General features: G+C 40.5%; 1 protein-coding gene across 3 annotated transcripts in view; it reads right to left on the reverse strand.

Annotated features, from left to right (window-relative positions):
• Positions 1-9612: 9612 nt before the first annotated feature.
• Positions 9613-23310, reverse strand: part of LOC108938188 (copine-5-like) — a 115922-nt gene continuing 102224 nt past the window's right edge. For all 3 annotated transcript variants that reach the window (XM_018758552.2, XM_018758553.2, XM_018758554.2), the window contains 7 exons: positions 20605-20651; positions 18933-19114; positions 17929-18056; positions 16637-16739; positions 12323-12380; positions 11444-11517; positions 9613-9825 (listed from right to left, as the gene is read on the reverse strand). In XM_018758552.2, coding sequence (XP_018614068.2) covers positions 9637-9825; positions 11444-11517; positions 12323-12380; positions 16637-16739; positions 17929-18056; positions 18933-19114; positions 20605-20651 — 781 coding nt within the window. In that variant the 3' untranslated portion in view covers positions 9613-9636. The remainder of the gene's footprint in view (positions 9826-11443; positions 11518-12322; positions 12381-16636; positions 16740-17928; positions 18057-18932; positions 19115-20604; positions 20652-23310) is intronic.

Raw genomic sequence — 23310 nt, forward strand, 5'->3', positions numbered from 1 at the left:
CCTCTGTGCCACCGTGACCCCCTAGTAAGTAAGTAATGGTTGTAGCAGTACTAAAAATATTTCCTTTGAGGGCTTTTTCATATATAAACAAATTGAAATAACATGAAAAATAGTATGTCCATAACTCTTCAAACTGCATACTCTAAATTTTGGACTGATATCTTATTAATTGCATATGCTCCTTACGAAATACGTTTTTTTTTTTTTTTTTCTTTTTTTGTTGTGCAGTAGGTTCACCTGACTGGTTTGTTCATAATGTTGTCTACTTTTGAGCATGAAGTCATCAATCAACTTCAATTTTGTTGGTTCAGTGTGGTTGTATGTAAAATTCCAGTAAATACAAGGGTCACCAGAAAGCACAATGCCCCATGTAGTCAGAGCTAAGTAAGAGCTATGATTGTGAGATTACCTTTTGCGAAATTGTGGCATGCACCCACACACTCACGCAGGCGCATACATATGGATATATGACATAGAACACCAGACACATGCATCTGATAACCTGTATGGATTCTAATCAAATAACACTGAGCTACCATGACTTCCCTATTTCAGTCCCTTCATGTGATTGAGCTCTCTTCTGGCCCTGCCTACAGTTCTGATCCCCCTCTCCCAAAGAACCCACCCAACCTCAAATAAAGGCACAACAAAATATGAAATCAGAGTCTGTACTCTTTTGTCTCACAAACCAGTACAGTTGTCACAGAGATTCTTGTTTTGCTGATTTTCTCTTTCATGGACAATGTTAATTGCACACAAAGCTAACCTCTACATAGTACCTGGTAACACTGATGACTCCTTATGGTATTTACTTCAAAATGCTGTTGTCGATTAAACAATTAGTGTGTCCTTCCTATCAGCCATGAGCTGTGATTACAGTTTGTGCATATTCTTAACCAAGGAATGAGAGTATTTCTCTTCTGCCTGTCAGATACTCTCCACACCATGTGTCTGCTGACCCCAAAAGAGATTAAGCCTGAGCTTGTATTGCCAGCCTCCCATGTTTTATCTTCATTTAATTTTTTCACTGTTATTGTTTTCTGCTGCCAAAGAGAAATTCAATCTTTTACCCAAATGAATTCAACAGATAGCACAAGATTAAATCTGAGAAGAGAGAGAATGGTGGCAGATTGTCAGATTCATTTACATATCTGCGTATCTTCAAAACCTGTTCTGCCTGAAAAACATTACACAAAAAACACTTTGACACGTTTAGAGAACCTTGGCTCATATGTTCATTTTGTAGGTCGGCCTTCAAGCCATGGTTGCCTCCCATACTCCTGCAACATTTGTTTCATTCATTGTGCTAAATCTGCTTCTATATGCACACATACAGTACAGGTGGTCCCTGATTTACGATGGCGTAATGTTCCACAAAACCCATCGGAAGTCTAAAATATCATAAGTCAAAAATGCATTTAATATGCTTAATACACACCTCTGTGTGACACCTGTATATACGTCACCTTATTAAACCTTGTGTGTGTTTTTAAGGTAGAAATACTGAAAAATGGCTTGTTTCAGATGTCCAGCAAAACAAAGTACATGGGAGTATCTTATATTTTTACTTTGAGGAGACCAAATATACTTCAGGAGAAAGTTTCTTGAGAAACTTTGAAGGTTTATGCACCAGATTCTTTGGACATATACATCGCTGGATTTGTTGTTGGACTTGAGAAGGCTTCTGCATCTGCTGTATGCAATAAGCACATGTACACTGTCACTCCTTCTGCTTCACTGCCTTCAGGATCAGATGTTTCTTTACTTTCTGTGTATTACATAAAGTTGTAGGTGAAGTACTTCAACTGAAAATAGCCAGGTGGGCCTAGTCCTTCTCTTATGGCTATAGTGTCATAGTCTTATCACAAGGACAATTTAAAAAATGCAAGGAAAAAATCGGATATGAACAGAATTTATCTTCATATTTCACTAAGTGGAGATTCCACCTGGAGAACTCAGTAAATCACAAATATACAGAACAGCTCATGTTACTACTCCAGCTAAAACCAATACTAATCCCTCCATAGCTTACAGTATAGAAGACATTGCTCTCAGATGAAATGTTCTAGTATTGGACACCCCTTAGGAATTCCAGGCTTAAGACAGGAAACGTATTCCCACTGTGGCATAACCAAATCTTTCTTGGTTGACTGCTGCGCAGCCATTGAGGAATGCAGGCTGTGGTGTTGAAGGTAATGGAACATTCGCTGGGACACAGTTGACCAAGGAGTATGTATAAAACCCTTCACAAAGCATTACCCAGGAGTTTTGCTCTTTCCATCTGAGCTGAAACTGGAATTGACTTAATTGCTTATCAGTCTCTGTTTTCTATCCTGCTTTTTCAGTTAAGTTGATTTTGCCATATGTTCAGCCAACACTGTGCATCAAAGGAAAAAGCTTGCTCTGCTCTGATTAGGAGGCTGTCACAGGTCTCACTACACCCTTGAGACACACTGAAAAACTTCAAGAAGACAGTAACACAGCAGTCCAGAAGAAGCATTGCAGAACTCATTCTGGCTATGCTCTTCAGAGAAAAGTGCTTTTAAGCTATTGAGGTACTTTGAAATTGCTGATGAAATTATTTTGCCCATAATGTCAAATTCCATACCCACAGCAATAACCTCCATGGGGTCACTAACATTTATTCACTTAGCAGACACTTTTCTCCAAAGCAACTTACAATGGATACTATAGTATTACTAGCCCACACACATTATCCACCAAGGTGACTTACAATGGGTCACTCATCCATACATCAGTGAAACACACTCTCTCAGTATCACTCATACACTATGGGGGAACCTGAACAGCATGTCTTTTGGACTGTGGGAGGAAACTAGAGCACCCGGAGTAAACCCACACAGAACATGCAAACTCCACACAGGCTGAGCAGAGAATCAAACCCATGTTCTCTCGCACCACCCAGGCACTGTGAGGCAGCAGCGCTACTTGCTGTGCCACCATGCTGCCCCGCAGTTTATGGTTCTGTTTTTTAACCTAGCTGAAGTGTACAACACAGCAGCTATACTGCAGCCTATTCGATACAAGCGTACAGTAACTCCCTATGGTTCATCAGTTAACAGCTACGAGTTTTCTAATGAAAAAACACACATTTTTGCAGTGATGCAGTGACCCCACATCCCACAGCAATTCTGGTCCACATCAGCTTTTAAAACAATTACACTTTGGAGTTTCTCTGTCTCCCACAGTTTGTGTCTTCATTTTACGGGCAGCAGAAGGATGGGGAAGATGAAGATGGTCCTGAAGCTGGTCCAGAAACAGATTTACCACAGGGACAGCTACACAAATCTCCTGGGTGAATATATTTCCATTTGACAGCAGAATATCTCATTAAAAGGAGGAAGACATTTGCTCAGATGCCATCCTTCTGCTTCCCAGGTGTCACTCATGAGAGCACATGAAAGGTGCCCCATCAAATGCATACCAGTCGGATCCTTTGTCCAATCGCTATTCACTCTGCCATAGCAAGTCCAAAAGGTCAGCCTTACATATTTAGGATTGGGATCCAGTCTTTTTTAATTTTCTATCTCAAACTCCTATTTTACTTGTTTTTATGACATTTTTTCATGTTCCTCATTTGTTTTGTTCTGATCTTTTGTTTATGGGACAAACCACACACACACACACATTTTCTGAACCGCTTGTCCCATACGGGGTCGCGGGGAACCGGAGCCTACCCGGCAACTCAGGGTGTAAGGCTGAAGGGGGAGGGGACACACCCAGGACAGGACACCAGTCCATCGCAAGGCACCCCAAGCGAGACTTGAACCCCAGACCCACCAGAGAGGAGGACCCCGTCCAACCCACCACGCCCCCTGGGACAAACCATTCATCCAAATAAAAAAGACCACTTTAAGCATTGTGCTCTGTGAGAAGTTTCACATTACGTTTATATTCATTTATTTAGCTGATAAATAAATACCTGAACTCATTAGCAATTCTCCCTGTTAATTTTACTGACATGACTTACTTGTGTGATTTATCCATTTATTACAGCTGGGTATTTTTTTAGTGAACTATTATTTTTTTCCAAATGAGTTTAATCCACACAGTTTAAAAAGTTGTAAGAGCCCAGGTCTTTTTTTTTTTTTCCTATTTCTTCTTTTTTCTATAGCTGAAGTCATGTGTGTTGGTCCATTTGGAATTCATTTGCCTTCATATCATCCATAGACTTTCCATATATTAAATGCTCCATGGTGATAGTCTGCTTGGTCACATCAAAATGGGCTTTTCAAAATAAATTTTATTTATGATTTAGACCCTCATTCCCTCATCCCTTCATCTGCACCCTTATTCAGTCCTTAGTAAATAACATTCAGATTCTAGTCTATCTGAGGACTTCATACACCCAACTAGTCTTCTCTCTCAAAGCTGCGATTGCCAGAGGATTTTAAACTGGAAAATATGCGCTCACTTCATGTCCTTTTACGGATGATATGTTTAGCAGTTTTCCTTATGGAATTTAATGTCCATTTGAAAAATGCCCAAAAGATTTTGTTACTAACATGACAAGAAAGGGAAAAGTTCTGAATTGTACTTATGATGTATCCAGTAAGTATAGAGTACTTTTTGTTTTCCCCATGGTCTCCTGTATCATCACAGCCTTAGTTCACTGGAGAGCAGCTGAAGGTAGGTGGCGGTGAATGGATAAATTGATTGAACAGACCTGAATGAGTGCAAAGGTGAATCCCTGGAGACACATGTGGCTTGAACTCTTTGGTCTAGCCTGTGTCAGTGTCTGCCAGTGTTTCCCTAAGGGTGAAAAAGCAAAGTGTAAATGAAATTGGAGTCTGAAAGGACAATCTCGAGAAGACTTTTACAACAATCACTTCAATTAACCCTTTGATTCTCCTGGTTTTCAGACATATGCTTGCTGTTCATGAGGTCAGTTGCATGTCAAGCAAAATATATCAATCATGTCAAAACATGTTCAACAAAATGTATACATTTATGTTGTTTCAGTTTGTAGTACATTCATTTTTTGATGAAGACCAAATATTCTGATGATTTCTATGACAGCTGGACTGGTTTTTGGGACAGAAGGACATGGATCCAGGTTTCACATTTAGACGTAATTTTTATTTTAGGGTGAGTGAGTTCTTGGCGAGAAGGGGAACGGACGAATAGGCAGGATGTTTCACTCTGGGCAGAAGGGCTTAAAGAAAAGTCTTGGTAACTCAAGTGTTTGTTAGTTGTAATCAAGACAAATCACCATGTATGTGTGTGTGTGGTTGGTGTGGGGTGTCTCTGTGTGCCACAGTTTGTGCTCGGAATACTTTTGTATATAGATTTCACATTTAAATTTCCTGTTAATTAATAAGTTGAAGTGAATTCAGATAATGATCTGAATTTTGGGTTTGCCATAAGAAATGGCATTTTGTGATATTGTATTTTTACTGGAAGAAGAAAACTATATGTATGAATTTAATTGTTTTCCGGCTTACATGAACAGTACTGTTGACTCAAACAGACATGCACCTCACAAATGCACCTTTAATGTTCTTCTGAAAGGAAATGTAGATGTATTGTGTGACAGTATTTTCTACCATTCTGGTCAAGGCCTGTTAACTAAAAGACAGCTTAGATATCAAAGCTGCACACAAAAAGTGGGCCCCAAGGACCAGGATTGTTGGGAAATCCTCCTGCAGTGTAATAAAGGCTGTCAGGGGCTATATCAGCTTTCTGTGCTGTCAGCCTGCATGCATTGGCACAGAGCAGCACAAAGGCAATGTTATGGTGGAATACAGGTCGTGGCGCCTTTAGGGAAGTGGCCGACATGAGGCTGATGTGTGGGCCATAGATGCCTTCCAAAGGGGTTGCTGACTTATTAGTGCTACTAAGCACTTAACAGACAGCGGGTGAACTTTTTACCCTGCTACAGCAGTGTCTGTGCATGTGGCGTTGTGCCATTTGGGTGTCTGTGCTCTGGCGTGCCATATGGTATCTAGTACCAGAGGCGAGGTAGTGATAGGGGAGTTGACTCCTGACATGGATCCAAACTCTTGCAGATTCAAACAGCCATTCACTTGTATCTGGGCCCCTTGTGGTCACTTATGCATAAGTGACATAATTTCATTGTGTGTTGTCATTGATACACAGGAGAAAACTTTTATGGTACCTGATGTAACACTGCTCAGTGAACAATTTAAATTTCCAGTTCTACACTGACATCCAGAAGGAACAAACACCATTACTTTCATAAAAGTAGTCATTTTTTTTATTAATTTTCAATTAAGGCAATCCAATACAAAGCATTTCACAACCCACCGTATGACAACAATAATGTACAATAATGTCTGACTTAGAAAAAAATAACCATGCCAGTAAAAGACCAAGAGCAGTAAACCACTAACATGAAAAGAAGGCAGGGATCCCAAAAAAGACAGAAAAAATATAACAGCGACATGCTGGGTGGCAGTAGCTTTCCATTAGAACAATCTCCATAGAAACAAGTCAAAAACCAGAAAATAATTGGGCACAAGAGAAAAGAGGAAGTAAAACAGTCTAGTGAGCTTGCTGCCATTTTTGGCTTGAGCATGCAACCAGGGGCCTGCATCATCGTGTTACAGATATTGACGCAGGCTGTAACTGCATGCAGCAGTGTGGGCATTGTGTCTGTTCCAGTGGCACTGTTCCTGACATTTTACCTGTCTACACAGAAGGGTACATGAAATAAAATCAGGGGTTTCTTGAATCAACATGTCTCTATAACTGTGTCATCAGATTTCAAATGACTCGCCTGCGATAGGTCCATAAAAGCTGTAAAAACTTTCCCGGTAGATAAAAGAATTGCAGATATATGTTATAAAATATTTGCAATAGTATTTTAACAATAATTGTCTATAACACTAAATAAGGTATTTGTATTCAGTAGCAACTTGAACTTATCTGGGGTTCATTTCCCAATTATCTAAACTTTACATTCTTGAGGTACTATCATTTGTAATTGAACAGTACTTTGGGGAAACACATCCCTAATAAAGTCCATAATGATTAAAATTACAAAGGAAAAATACATTTATTTCATCAAGAAGAATTTATTTGCGGAATATATTGAATTAAAATATTTTTGAAGCAAAATAAACTGGGTGTTTATGAATTGCAAGAATCTTCTTTGCAGTCGTTTATGCCATGAACCATTTAGCTGTTTCCTTTGTATGAAGAAACTGGATTTTATGAATTCCCTTCCATACCAAGTATGGCAACAGGTACTGTTGTCAAGCCTTGGTCCAGACCTTGCATTCCAATGCTTCCAGAATTATCCACGTCTGTAGTAGCAGCGCTTTTACCTTCCCACTCTGAAAATTGGATAAGCAAATTAGCAGTAATTAAAATCTGATTCTCACTTGAATTGAAAAGAAATCAAAACATGTTTTTCTTTTTTTTAATAGCACAGTAGCATAGTGGATAGAGCCAAAGGTTTGGACTCACAGGTTGCAGGTTTGAATTCTACCTCCAGTTGTAGTACCCCTGAGCAAGGTACTATTGTTCAGGTAAATTTTCCTGGTTGTAGGAATGGGTAAATAATGGTAGGTAGTTTAACATTCTAAGTTGCTTCAGAGAAATGCATCAACCACATGAATAAATGTGAATGATTTTTGTTACAGTATTGTGAAAGCAGAAAAAATGTTTAAAGGGGAAAAAAATTATGGCTTTGTGCCAAAGACATTATAGCTGAATGTATTCGTGTTTACAGTTCCACTCCCCTAATTACATCCTGTATAAAATTCAGGAAAGTGGCAATAAAAATAGGCCCATTACTCAAAGTGGAGTAAGAAAAGAACAAATTACCACTGTCCATAAATTATGCCAATGGCCAATTAATTTCCTTTTAAAAAGGTTTGAAAACCACATTAATATCCTTATGAAGTCTGCTTTAAAGGAAAAAGGAGTGAACATGTGATGCACAGATAAAATGAAACCTACAAATTAACCTTTCCTTTTACACCTAGATCTTACAGTTAATGCAGCTAATTAACCAGGTATCACCAGAGAGTCACACTCCTTTACTACATTGTACTTGGCCTTCAGGATACCTACAGAAAATTTTAAGAATTCACAGCTTAAGGCAGAGGTACAGTTTGTCATAATTTACATAGCATTTTTACTATGTATGTTATGAAAATGTTTGCTAATGCATACTGGACTGGGTTTCTGTGGACCCCTCTGGAACCAACCAGTACATTGATACCTGCGTTCTCAGCGTTTCTTCAGAAATACTAAGGGATCTCGACTGAAACAGATGGTCAACCCAAGAAAATATTTATGTATCAGTGGCCTCAGTATATCTGTCACTCCAGGTTGGATTGGGACTAGGGTTAGCTAACTGGAAAGCTGAAATGGATTTCATTACACGTGACACAGTGTCAACCCAAAACAATTTTCCTGAATTTATTTTCCATGCACTGTCACCAGCTGTAGAAAATTCCAAAGGAAACATTAATAGTAAACAATGTACACTGTTTGAGAGAAGTCGTAGGTGACCTCATACCTGGTTTGCACCCTTAAAGAGGTGGTATGTGTGTGTTTCTCCTATATTAGCCTTCTGGCCCAGAGAAACACCACAGAAATCAGTAGCAGTTGCTTGGCCCAACATGGAGGCTTTTCAGTGGTGCTAAAAGAAAGCAGTTTTAACAACAGCTGTATCTGTGTCCATGGCTTTGACCTGGAGGTCAGACCACACCTTCCCCTCCTATAGAAAGTAATTTAATGGGAATAAAATAGAGCCCTCTACTGAAGAGAACTGTGATGTCAGGCCTGTGGGCTATGCCCTTGAAAATCTAAAAGTTGGGTCATGGTTGGGCCATCGTTGGTTTTGAAAACTTGCACCTTGAAAAAGTTACTGACAGTTCGTGCGTGCTTTTGCTGGAGCTATTATCAGTACTCTCCGATTGGCTCTGAAAAATCAAAAATCTAAAAACTGTTTCAGAGCTGGGCACAATTTACAACATTCCCTCCCATACAGAATCAAGCTTTTCACAATCAACTGGTAAGGGCAAAGGTGAATACGAATAAAGCGGAACAGTTCAGCCCTATGCCATAAGCCTTAGTCATATTAATCTTTTACATGGAAAGTTCAGTGTTGTTTACTGACCTAAAAATAGCTGAGGAGCAAAAACCATGGCTATAAAATTACTGAGAAGACTTAACATTTTTCCCCATAATAAGTTGCTGAAATTTGACAAATCAATGTGTGGACATTTTGACAGACACCATTCAGAAGGTATCCACAAATGGCACCCACACGCACATGCTGAAATACACCAACGTCAAGTGGTTTCAAAGACCAGAGGAGGGCCAAGGACTCCAGAACATTTAAACAACCACAAACAGGCACAATTTTAGACCACTAACACCATCATCTTTGTCAATGACTCTTCTGCAGTCTATTGAATGCTCTGTGCTTCTGATAAAGAAACTCACTCTCCCTGAACTACATTTGTTTCAAAAACAGTCACTTTGTGGAGTAAGAAGGCCTTCTCTCATTGTTCCACCCCTCCAGTAAAAATAAACTAATCATAACAAACAAAAATTAGAAACCACTCTCTTTTGCAACTGGGCAATCCACAAGGATTTTCTTCCACTCCTACAGCATCTCGGGTTTCTGAAGGGCTCTTAGATCTGCGTGTGCAAGGGGAGTCCAGGAGGTGTGTAGGGTGGTGGTGATGGATTGGGTTTGATGCCACGGGATTTCATGTAGGAGATGAACTGGTCTGGGATCTCAGCAAGTACATCCTTGGCCAGCCGAGCCATGCTCAGCACGTGGTTCCCCGTCCGATCCATGTAGTCCCGAAAGGGCACAAACTGGGGACAGAAGAAAATCACAAATCAATGTGATCAATGACACAGTACTGAAAAAAGAGCACAGACTTACACAAATATTGGACAAATGGGGGCAGGAGATAGTGCAGCTGTTACAACTGCTGTTTTCACTAGAAGGACCCAAGTCTGAATCCAATCTACTTACCCTGATTTGCTCCATTAAAAGTTACCCTGCTGTATAAATGGGTAAATTATCACAAGTTGCTTTGGAGAAACATTCAGGCTAAATAAATAAATAACTAAATAAATAAATAAATAAATAAAATGTGAAATTCACATATTTTTATGTCAGACCTAGAAGCCTGTACATCTACTATGGTGATTGTACTCCTTCTAATTCCCAAAATCTTACAGTCCATTGCAAGTATCATACCAACACTGCAATCCAAGCCGTAATCCAGGAATCTTTCCCGATTTTTCATTCCCTTTAAATCTACATCAAGGCATGTGTTTCTGTCCTGCTAGTCAGAACCTTTGGTTCTCTGCTATCATCTAGCAGCCAACAGGACTATATTACAATGTGATAGTGATTAAGGAAATGGGTGATGTAGAACAGGGATAGGATAGGAAGGCTCAGAAGAGCAGGGAAGTCCCACTGGAGCTGTGATGTGATATCAGGGTCCTCCAGGATCTGTGAAATACATTCACCATGCACATGCCTGGATAGGCTGCTATGTTCACACAGACACACGTCTTAGTGACAGCTGGCCTTGTTCAAGAATCTGTTGCCAATTGTGGCCACTCCTTCCCCTAGAAGATATCATAATCCATCATGATAAAATTAAAGATGTATTACCACTTAAGTTAAATGAAAATATACACATATACAATGTAAACAGGTAAACTGTAAGTTAGATACATTTTTGCACAATGTTTCCTGCTAAATAATATTATCTAATAATACACCTTTTATAAGCATCACCAATTTTGTCCAAGGAGGCAATATTACAAACAGTGGCTCTTTTTACCTCTCTTTAATATCGTGACAACCATTCCTCTTGTACGTATAGTCGAAAAAAATATAAGATAAACTCACACAAGCATGGAACTGAAGTGGATGGCAAAAAGGACTGTTCAGATTCAGAATGTCAAACCAATCAGGATTTTAAGGTTTTCATATCACCTGAGCAGAAATTTATTTGATGTTTCCTGTCTTGGCTCAAACTTTATTATCTGCCCGATGGTTCTGGTAACATCAAACTTTGCTTTTAGAAAATCAAATATTTTCTATGTAGTCTGCTATCAAAAATTTCTGTCTTTGGTCTGTACTTTGTTCCATCAACATGTTGTAATCTGTGGTAGTCAGCTAGAAATTAAGGTGGGACCACCTGACATTGGACTCACTAAAAAAATCAAGCAGTCATGTGATTAAATTCTCAACCATCTAAAGGAGCTCTGGGGAGCTAAAGCAAAGAGAAACACACGTGAGCTGCTTTTGATTATCCTTCAAAAGAATTTTTAATTCATTTGTTGTACTTAAAGAAAAAGTGCCTTTGCACACTTTCCTGAGATGGACACACCTTCGTGGAGTGCATTCCGGTAGTTTTTTATAGATGGGTCAAGACCACTTGTGTATAAATTCTTGTTCCATAAGGCCCACCTGGACAATGTCTCGTTCAGCCAGTTTCCCTCGTGAAGAAATTCTGATGTCGTCGCCATCCAGTTCTACCATGGCTGAAGGGGCAGGAAGATGGAACAGTGGGGATTAGTGAAGGAGTAAACCATTCAGCTGGTCCTAAGCAAAACATTACTTTTTTGGCTATGGCTGAATGTAGCATTGTATGGACTTACTGTACTGTAATATGTGAGAATATACAGTGGCTCCTATGCACATCTTATACAAAAGACTGGTCATCAATGATTTTTACAGTAACAACAACAATGGCAAAAAACAGCAGCTAGCACTAGAGGAGAATAGTCCTTCTTTGTCATAGTTGCTGTGCTTAGGTCACACTTCCATCATGATAGAATCGAAAGTCAGCCATTGTACAGTGAATCTTTGTGTCGCCATTATGTTGCCAGATTTATACACTGTATGTTAGGTTATTTAAATCTGCAGCAGCTGTGGGCTGTTACCCTGAAATCCTGTGACTTGACATAATTCTAGAATAAACTCAAGAGGATGACATCTGCTCATTAGACGAGCACACTTTGCTACTAGTAATGACTCTGCACCCAATCATTAACGTCAGATGTAGCTGCTAAAATTAGGCTTGTGACACTCAATGAGTGCCTAATGACATGTAGAGCATCAGTAATGAGGAAAAGGGTCATCCATGCATTCTGGCTTCTCAATGGCTGGTTGCTTGTTTTAACTGAAACACCACAGAGAGCCACGAATGTCCATGAGTGCCACCAAGTACACATTCTTCATGGGGTTCACTCAAGTCCACTTGAGTCCATATAACTGACAGTAGCTTACAGTAGGACTAGCAAACCAGGCAAGAGTCTACAGAATTTACATCAAGTTCTTTCTTACCATCAAACTCAGCCTGTCCCACTCCGACAATAATGATAGACATGGGAAGTTTAGCAGCCTGGAGGAGACATGAGAATGTTAATTAACACCAGGATATGGGACAGTGTACTATAACACCAGTTAAACGGATTAGCCTCCTTTAGGGTATTCATACAATCATCCTTCTGGAACTGCACTTCAAGTATTATGAGGGAAGTTTTAAGTTCCTATATATTATAGAAGTGACAGGGGAAAATGATTAATCACTTTATGTTCGAGACTGCCAACATTTTGAGACAGTAGTGCAGGGCAGCCCTCGGGGGCCAGGGCATCTACAGATCTCTGATCTACTTTTCAGTTACCAGCTGTACCACTTCTGTTGAGCCAGTGACAATAGACAGAAACGACCATATAAGCAGTACACAAGAGAACAAGGTACCAGCAGCCATATTTCTCAAGAATTTAGAACTGTGATAATAAGACTGTTGTCTCAAAGCTCAGACCACCAATGATATTTTATGCAGTTTTCTATGTTCTTTGGCTTAGACACACTCACAAAAACAAGTTATTCCACTGTACACAAAGGAATGCAAGTGCTCCCAAGACCTTTGACTTTTTAGAGGAGTATTGAATATTTAATGAGTCTCTTCTACTTTGGGTCAGAGGTTATGAGCATGGTTATTAATAAGCTTTCCATTGTAAGAAAGTAGTATGTTGGAGTGTGCGATATCAGAATAGGTGAAGAAAAAAATAGGCAACCCTGCATTTCTAATGTTCCAGTTTCTTTCAGAAACCCCTGAGGTATTAGTACTAATCCACTTGGAAGCCATCCCCTTTAACTCCCTTTCTGCTGAGGGTCACAGTGAGCACTGAAATTTCACAAAAGTCATTTGAGTTTTCTTCGTTGCGTTGTTTTTAAAATCGGTGGTCTATTTGATTGTCAAAGCCCTGATCCCTTGGACACTTCAGTGGAATAAACACTGTTCAGCTGATGGTGGTAAATTAAGATGCTCGACACTGTCCTCCTTTTTGAGAAGATGGAACAAAGTTTAGAATGGGAGTGAATCTGAAATAGAGCTGAATAACAACACATTACATTGGCACAAAGAATGGGAAAAGAGAGAAATTCACAAACTTCAAAGTTACAACAAAATGCCATGGCCTAACCCTCCTAAGCACAAAATACCTAAACAAAGAAAGGAAGGAAATATACAGTATGCATGTGTTTGCACAGCAGCAAATTGCATGATTACAGGCTCCAGCACTGTAATCTGGCAGGAAATGTGGAGGGCCAGTGGGTGGGGCCGACACAATCAACACAGCGCCCACCTCGCTGTTGCCCACTTAGCCACTTTCCTGGCCTTCTGTTGGTGTAGCCAACTAATGGAGCTGAGAAACTTCGACCTATAGGTTGAAAATTGCACACACGTTCACAACCACACAAAGACACCCTTATTCAAATACTGTTAATGAGCTCTTATTTTCTCCTATCTATATTTCCTCCACCACCAAAGGGGAACTCCCACATAAACTTTGGAGCAAGTGGACATCATTAGACAAGGTGGAAAGTTAAGATTGGAAAGTTTTGCCACAACTGAAACTGCTGTGAACTGTGCTGCTCATGGCAAAGGTATCAGCAGTTTCCTGGCTACCATTACACCCGAGGCACTGTGGATATAAATACTCAAGAGCTGTCGCATACTCCACCTCACTGTCTCCAGCCTTGTTGTGATCTGCGCAATCAGTAAACAGAGCTCCCTGTCCGTTTCCAAGCACTGCAACAATATGCATAACAGAAGCCAAACCAGAGCATTCTAATATTCATGAAATGCAAAGCCAAGCATCACCTGGAGCATGTTCTCCATGAAATATTGAAATATTTACATCTTTGTAACTTGTGTTTTCATGAGTGCAGACAAAGCTTTCTATGATGTTTCAGAGTGTTACGTTAGATTTCAACAGTACTGTTGACAGGGATTAAATGATGCATCTGAAAACAGTTTGGCTTCATTATGAAATAACCAGTGGAAGAGTTGCATGACAATACAGATCTTGTTATCGTTAAGGATTTACAACTATGATCTAACAATCCTGATGAATCAGTCAGAATTATGGGATAAAAACCAGCTATCATCACTCCCTCTGAACCTGTCTCACTCTTGTTTTCACTGACAGTTTCCAGTCCCAGTCAACCCATCTAGCTTCTGCTTTCAGTAACTTCCATTATTCACAGTGAACCAGTCTCACTCTTGCCACTAGTGACAGTTACCAATCCCCCAGAATCCAACTAACACCTGCTATCAGTGTCAAGCACTAAATAAACGCCTGCCTGTCATTCCTGCCATTGCTATACCTCAAGGCATAGTGCAGTGGTGGGTAAAGATATGAAAAATCATGATGGAATACAGCCGCTCCCCCACATCCGTCTGGCTGACTGCTGCTACTACTACTGTGTCAACGACCCAGGGTTCCTTTCATAATAACAGTTGGCACAGTCAGTGCAGTGTGGTCACCCAAGTATGCCAACAATTTCCATCATTCTGAGGGCTACGTGGTACTCATCGCTCAGCAGCAGGATGAGGACAAATGGTGTCCAATGGCCTATGACAATGGGGAACTGCATACCCAACACTACAAACCTGTCAAACCCATGCTTATGCAGGCTGGGATTTGAATGCACCCCCTCAGAATCCCTCATGGGATCTAAACTCTCAACCCCTCGCTCCTACTGCTTCCTTTATTCCCTCTGGTGTCCAGCAGAAATGTTGCCACTTTCCTTTGCAGACAGATGAAAATGACAGCTGACAGTTTACACTGAAGATCAGATATCTGTGACCAACCCACCCCTTTTGGGCCATTGTTGCATGCAACACCACCCCCTCACATGTCTTGGAATATGACTGTCAAACTCTATATATCAAGAAACATCCTCATTCTTACACTGACAGTAATGTTGAGATTAATGCCAAACATAGGAGCATATCAGGTAGCCTGAAGGGAGGCAGCATCAACGTGTCCTGTTGTATCCCTGTTGCCAGTTAGGTAGTTGACAGTGCATTTTTGTACTACAACAAAATGTCAAGTTATGAACTGTACAGTTCAACTATACATACATTCTTGTTTTGCCACAAAACTGAGAAACTCTTTCATTGAGAGCACCACCATAGATTTCATGTTGCAGTGGATCTTGTGAAGACAAACTCACAAAGGAGGCTGCAATATCTCTGAAAAATAATGAGAATCTCTTCCAATTGCAGCTGGGGGAAGCAGGACATGGGAACAATGAGTTTGCAAGCAGTACACACCAACAAAGTGGGAAGTGCAAAGTGGGTCAGTGTTCCTGAAAAAGCCCCTAGAGGAGAGGCTTGGAAGGGAATGGGGGGGAGCCCAGCAATGCTTTGATCATGCTGCATACACAAACACAGACAAACACACAGACACAGGCTATGTAGCTCACAGTAAAGAGTTATAACCAACAGTTGAGGTGGTCAAAGTCACAGAAAGAGGAGTGTCTCCAGAAGGCCTAACATTTTTCACTCTTCACCCCCAGACAGACAGAGAGCCCCTATACCAGAGGCATCATGGGAGCCACTTCTCATCATTCTTGACTTCAAAATAAATCCTGCTATCTAATTTACACTTAGCAAGAACAGTTTTTTTTTCAGTGAAAGAAAAATCAGAAGGGTGCTTGATGGAAATTATACCCAGTACTCACTCATGTTTATTAGACTGCTTTTTCTCAGTGAGCATCAGGAAAACACATCTGGTAGTCACTCTTTCAATGGACCCCAACATTTCTCACTTACTGAAGTCTTTTCATATACACTTGAAAATAAAACATCTTTCAAACTGGGTATATGAGCATTCTCACACTGAGACACTCATCCAAACATAGAGTAAACAGCCAGTTGATAGCAATCACATAATCAACAACAACCACAGTGAAAAATACCTTAATGTAAGTCCACCTTAGAAGCGATGAACACTCAGGCCAGGGCAAGAATGAGCAGCAGGCAAGATCTTAAAAGGAAGGTGTGGCTGTTCTACCAGTTTGACTAACAGTCGCAAATTCCCTTTAAATCCAGTCTGCTGGGTGGCTCCTGGCCTCAACAATGGCAGTGGTGGGCAACGCAGTTCCCGCTGTCATGACAACAGCTCCCCCTGGAAAGGCTCTTGATGACCAGGAAGCATTTGCCTTCTGTCTTTCTTGGAAAACTAAAGCACACCAGCGACATTACACCTCTCTGCTTGTTTAGGTGTTTTCCTTAGTCCTGGTTTCATCATTATGTTCAAGCAACCATCTTTGCCACACATGTGAATAAGCTATGTACTTACATTCACAATGGCTTCCTTTGTTTGAGCCATGTCTGATATGACACCATCTGTGATGATGAGGAGGACAAAGTACTGTGAGCCGTCTTGCACAGCCACTGCATACCTGAAAGGAGGATGGTAAAAAGGATTCAGTTTACTTAAGGTAGAGGCACATTGACCTTCTGCACACCATGGTGAAAGCCATAATGTATAATAGCTGCAAAACTGGGAGTAGTTCTGCTCCGTGTGCACACACTATGAATTGTGTCAATCATCTCTTCTCCATCAGTATTCTAAATTAATAAACTGATTGATGCTCTGCATTCAGGGGATGTTCATCACGCTAATATTATCACATTTATCAAAGTAAGGCACTTATAACTCTTTTAACAGTACACTGTCAGAAAATAACTGAAAATCAGCGTATGAAAAGAGAGGGTTTTAAAATTTTGTTTAATTTAAAACCCCTGTATTAATATGTCAAGCTCAACAAAACTCTTTCAGACAGAAAATTAATGTAAGGTATAACAGAAGCAATTTACAAGATGATTTTATTACAGCTCTTCCATCTCATGTAGTGGAATCTTCTTCCAGTATGTGGGCTGGGAGGCTTGTGCTGCTGTAACTTACCAAGTCAAATCTTGTAATGTCTAGGCAGATTTTCTAACTACAGTATATGAGACCTCTGATCAGTCAGTGCATACTATACCCAGCAATAGTAGACAGAGGGTCAATTTATCCCCTGTCAACATACAAGTTAATTATTGTAGCCTCCTGCTTGTTCTCCTTTTCTAAGTTTGGACTTGTTTTCTCACACACACTTTCAAAACCACTTGTCCCGTATAGGGTTGCAGGGAGCCAGAGCCTAACCCAGCAACTCAGGGCATAAGGCTGGAGGGGGAGGGAACACACCCAGGATGGGACACCAGTCCATCACAAGGCACCCCAAGCAGGACTTGAACCCCAGACCCACCAGAGAGCAGGACCAGGTCCAACCCACTGCGCCATTGCACCACCCCACCCCCCCTTGTTTTCTCAACTTGAGCCATTTATCTCCACCTAATACACAAACAAGCACTGCCTGCTTCTGTGCTCATCACACCCACATAGGGCTCCAGCAGAGGAAAATAACCATAACTGAGAAAGAGGGGACAATCTCGAATTGGCAAAGGAAGATGCAGCTGATGACAAGGTTATTTTGTTCCCTTTCATATCATCAACGCCTTCTCATTGACGGCACTGGTGGAAGTGACAGCCATAGCCACAATGGCTTGTGTTTATGCAGAATCATGAAAGGCAGGAGCCAGGCCCACCTGGCCACATGATTGATGACAGGGGCAAAGTTGGTTGGACCATACAGCTGTACTGTCTTCAGGCTTTGGTGGTATGCTTCTAATATTCCTTCGATTCCATTGCAGTATGGGTTCTCTATATTGCCATTCTGAAGACAACAAAGACAAGTCTCATCCGCAGGTAGAAAGCAGTGATAATCAGATAGCATTTACCATTATGAAATCCTGATGAAAATAACTGGAAGTTTTATCACATAAACTATTTTCTTCTGAACATTTAGACAGATCTGCTGTCTATACATCATTTACATGTTCTCATAAAAAGCTATTTTGAGAAGTTAAGAGCACAAACCAAATTTAATTATTCATATCTTTATATGGAGGATAATATGCAATATATCTGCAGTACAGTGGATGCTTTCAATGAACCGTCAAATTAAGTAGTTGAAGGAAATGTTGACAACCAGTTTGCAATCGTAGGCTTTACTACAGAAAACTGTGACCAAAAGCCAGTGATGGGGTAAGTGTCTGTTAATGCAGCCAATGTTAACCAAGTAAATGCAGTAAATCAAGCAAAACAGAATTGTCAGTCAGTTTCATGCCACGAAATGTAGAGGATATCCCGTTATGCAGCTGTTCATAAATTTAATGCAAAAACAACCCAGTTGCTTAATTTTTGATGAACAAGGCATAACTGAGGATCTTCAGATATCAGTATGTCTTCGTATTATTTTTAGGAACACATTTAGACAATCTAAGATTTGTAGAACTCAATTTTCACTGTAAAAGTACATTAAGGAAGATTTACTTTTCTTATGCTTTTCTTAAAGGATTTTCTTTTCTTAAAGTTGAAAAAGTATTAAATTTTAAACACAGATATAATATCATGCATAATATATGTACAATTTACAACTGACAGGTGTACTATTGTGACCCTGCACAACACAGCAAATCCATTGGCTACGTGCTAGACAAGAGCTTTTGGAAGGAGCTTGCGGGAGGGGTAGGTTGAGTGGCACACTCACCAGGGGAAACTCATGAGACACCCGTCCATCTGGGGGCAGTTTGGCACCAAAACCCAAGGCGGGAAACATCTTGTCACTGTCATAGTCCTGGATAATCTCACCTACAGCCTTGAGCGCCATGGCATAGGCATTCATCTGGTAGGGGTTCATGTAATGTAGAGATGTAGACTGAGAAGGATTGCCTGTAAGGAGGAAAGGGGGTTAAAGAGCACCTCCCTTTAGTGCCTCAATGTAGTGCATATTTATGTTCATTTAGCTGATACTTTTATGCAGACCAATGTTATGCAGGAATCATGGCTGCAGACAAGAAATGTTAAAAAGAGCAAAAAAAGCTCATGAACGCCAATGTTCTTAGTTTCACTTGTTATTGCTTATCATTATTGGCGCAAGGTAGCTAGATTGGCATGGCATAGAGTTTTTCAACAATAAAATTCCAACAGTTCCTTATAGGAAGAAGACTTTGATCCTTACAGAGGGTGGAGGGATGCAGGGACATGAGCCAAAGAAGTGAGCCTCTACTATCTGCCAGGAAAAGAGCAAGTGCCTTGAAGCTGCCCACCACAGCATGGATGAAAGAGCAGGACCCATTGAGGGAAATGGCTGGCTGTTGCAACGTTGTGCTGCCCAGTGGACAAGCACTGATTCACTGTCCCATATGCATGGATTCCAGCTGCCACCTACACTGTCAGTTTTCGGGAATGTGATACCTCCAAAGACTTTTATACCAATGCTCACTTTTCTTTGCTATACAAGCGTCTGTCATCACTGTAGGCACACCACCTCATAAGCACAGTTAATGTTTACTGAGATAATTGCTTATCAGTGAAGGTGTTTACATGGTGCAAAGTTCGCAAAGTACTTGTATGAATCATGACAGGGCATGTACCTGCTGCATACAGTCTTCCCAAATGGACTTTGAGGAGGAGTCAATCCACAAAATAGATAGGGGTAGGTCTAACAGTGCTTAAGTTTAAGGATGTATAACAGTGCAAATGGGTTAGGCTGAATTATTTACACATTGCACAATAATTTACACATTGAAATGACAAAGTCGGTCGTGATATACAGCTTTTTAACTGCTGTGCATTCTGTTGTTATTTTCAACTTGTTTCTAATGTCAAAACACACACACACACACACTTTCAGAACCGCTTGTCCCATACGGGGTCACGGGGAACCGGAGCCTACCCGGCAACACAGGGCGTAAGACCGGAGGGGGAAGGGGACACACCCAGGACGGGACGCCAGTCCGCCACAAGGCACCCCAAGCGGGACTCGAACCCCAGCCCCACCGGAGAGCAGGACTGTGGTCCAACCCACTGCGCCACCGCACCCCCTCCTAATGTCAAAACATGACGGCATATTCATTTTATTTTTAGTTCAAAATTGTATTCGCTGACATACAGGCTTGCAAGGATTAACATTCTGGTGACCTTCTCAAGAGCAAACCTGTTAATGCAATATCTTGACACACAATTTATAAAAGGAAAGTGAAAAGCGAAGGTAATTAGTAAAACAGGCACATGTGAAGACAAGCTAATCAAATGCGTTGCCAAGCAGCCATTACTCATACACATTTCAAATGCTCCACACAATTTAAGGTAAATGCACTCCATACTTAGGGGGTGGGTTTAGGCACACCAGAAAGAAAAATATCTGAAAAGCAACTCACCATTAGATGCGGTGAAGTCAATAGCTACAGTGAAATTGATCTGGGTCCTGAAAAATGGAACAAAAAGCAACATGAAAAAATGCTGCAATTAGTCTGGAGAGGCACATCTGGAGGAGGACTGGTTCAAGTGACTGATGTTTGGACTAATTGGAGTAAATAGCCAGTGTGATTACATTGCACTCATATTAGTGACCAAAAGGAGCATATCTACCACCTCCTCTGAGGTCTTTGCTGGAGTCTAGGCCAGCTGGCACTAGCTCTCCATACCGACTGATGTCTTTCCCTTTTCATAGCTGTAACAATTTAATTATTACCCATTTTCATTCCAACAAAGCTTTAGACTCAGACAAGTGGTAGCACAGGGGTTACAGCTGCTGCCTTTGAACCCAAAGGTTGCAGCTTTGAATCTCAGCTCTGACTGTTGTACCTTTGAGCAAAGTATTTACCCTAAAATTGCTCCAGTAAAAAAATTTCTCAGCTCTATAAATAGGTTAGAAATTGTAACATTTCAAGTTGCTTTGGAGAAAAGTGTCTGATAAATACAAAAGTTTCACAGTAGGCAATATTGCACTGGTAGCAGTGAGTTCTAATACATTTGTTTTATAGTAACTGACCTCTTAGTTTAGTTTGAAATGTTAAATTGCACCTCTTTTTTTTTTTTTTTTTTTTTGCTGGTTTCAGAAGGACTGTTGATGACCAAGGTTGAAGCCATGGATAATGTTCAAATGATTAAGTGTCCTGGTCCATTGGTACTTTCAGGGCCTACTTCAGTCTTCTTTTCTAATATACATCATAATTTTTATTAACATGGGTCTAATGAGTAAAACAACTGTGTTATGGGACAAGGTTATTTGTGGATTTTCATTTCAGACTGCATTAATAAATAACTAGAGTAGAAGAGGATATCTTGTGCCTCAAGCATCTTGTCCTTAACTACAGCAAGCTTCTGTTAGTACGATGCAGAAGTTGCTCCTTATGACAGGAGCACAGAACTACTTTCACTATTGCCGTTAACCTGCTGAGAAAAGTCTAGATTGTCCAAATGTTTTCACTTGAATAATAAATCCAAATAAACAAGCCAAATACTGAAATGCAGCATTATGAAACTTGCTAACCGTATTTTTCTCAGAGAAATAAACTACCACAGTGCTGAAACCAAAGAATCACACAATCCCTGGGGCATATGTGGTGCACAGACTTTTCCTCTGAAACTACAGCTGAAAATCAATAATTGGAGAAGGACATTTTTTCTCCTTCAGGAACACTGCTCACCATATTTGGACACATTACAACCGAGGCCTGGGGAACCAGTGGTAAACTTTAAGCCAAACTCCCTTTTCTGCTACTATCACAAGATGAGGCAGAAAGGTTCAACAACACTGAAGACTGTATACCCTGTAACTGATCATCTTTCATGCTGGCAGCAACAAAAGTACAGTAGTTTTTCTTAATCAAATCCATCATAAAATACTACTTTTTACTTTATTACTTTAGATATTTATTTAACAGTTTTATTTTCAGCACATTTATAATGTATATGATAGCATAGGCAATATTTAAATGTTACAAAATCCCTTCAGTTTACAGCATTTATTACATTTATTTGTGTATCTTATGCTTTTCTCGAAAGCAACTTACTGTATTGTTTATCCAATTAAAGAGTTGGGTAATTTTACCAGAGCAGTTCAGGGTAAGTACCTTGTTCAAGGGTACAACAGCTGGATGTAGGATTCAGACCTTTAACCTTTGGGTCCAAAGAAAGCAGCTCTAACCACTACACTACCAGTAGTGCATACACACAGTATATCTTTTCATTGAGCAGATGCTTTTCTCCAATGCGATTTATAATGTAACGTTACTTATAATTACTCCTTTACTCAGCTGGGTAGCTGTACTGGAGCACTTTGCTCAACGGTACTACAGCTGCAGATGGGATTGAAACCTGTAACCTTTGGATACAAAAGCAACAGCTCAAACCACTACAGAGGCAGCTGCCCATATGTAGTTCAGGAACTGCTCTCACCAATAACAATTTCCTTTACTTGTGGAACATGGTCTGAGTCACTCCAACTGAGCCCAGCTGCAGCAGGTTCTGTACTAATGCCATACTGCACACCAAGCCAGCTGTCAAGAACTTGACCAGTGGAGTAATGTGGTGAAGAGGGATACAGTGTCAGTGTTTTCCCAGGTCAACCCAGGTAAGGGGGAAAGGTGCTGATAGGGCATAACTGAGGTCAGATTGTAACCAATAACAGGTAGTTGTCCAAAAAGCCTGGGCAAGGCTGGGTGGGGTGGGGTGGGGGTGCAAAATACCAGTCAGGAATGCCCTCTACTCTTCCCATACTAACTCCAAGAGAGAATAGTCAGCAAAATTCTGGGACTGCACTAAAAATTTTTCAGTGTCTCCATGTGAGTTACTGATATCTGCTATTATCTGAATGACATCCTTCCAACATAGTATAAATTGTACAATTCTGTAAACAGCTAACCACATGCAAAACATGACAATGATAAATTACTTGATTACTTTTTTTTGGCTTAATCACTTAACAGTGTTCAAAGATTTGTTTCACTAGCTAAACAATTATTTGACTCTCAGGCAATTATGTACCTAGCTGCCATGTGGCTCAATTAATTAAGTCATAGGCCACTGACTCTCTGAGAAAATTTCTTTAACTACTTCAGTTTGGGGGGTGCGGTGGCGCA

Source organism: Scleropages formosus, chromosome 2 (genome assembly GCF_900964775.1).
Source record: "Scleropages formosus chromosome 2, fSclFor1.1, whole genome shotgun sequence".
Classification (NCBI taxonomy): domain Eukaryota; kingdom Metazoa; phylum Chordata; class Actinopteri; order Osteoglossiformes; family Osteoglossidae; genus Scleropages; species Scleropages formosus.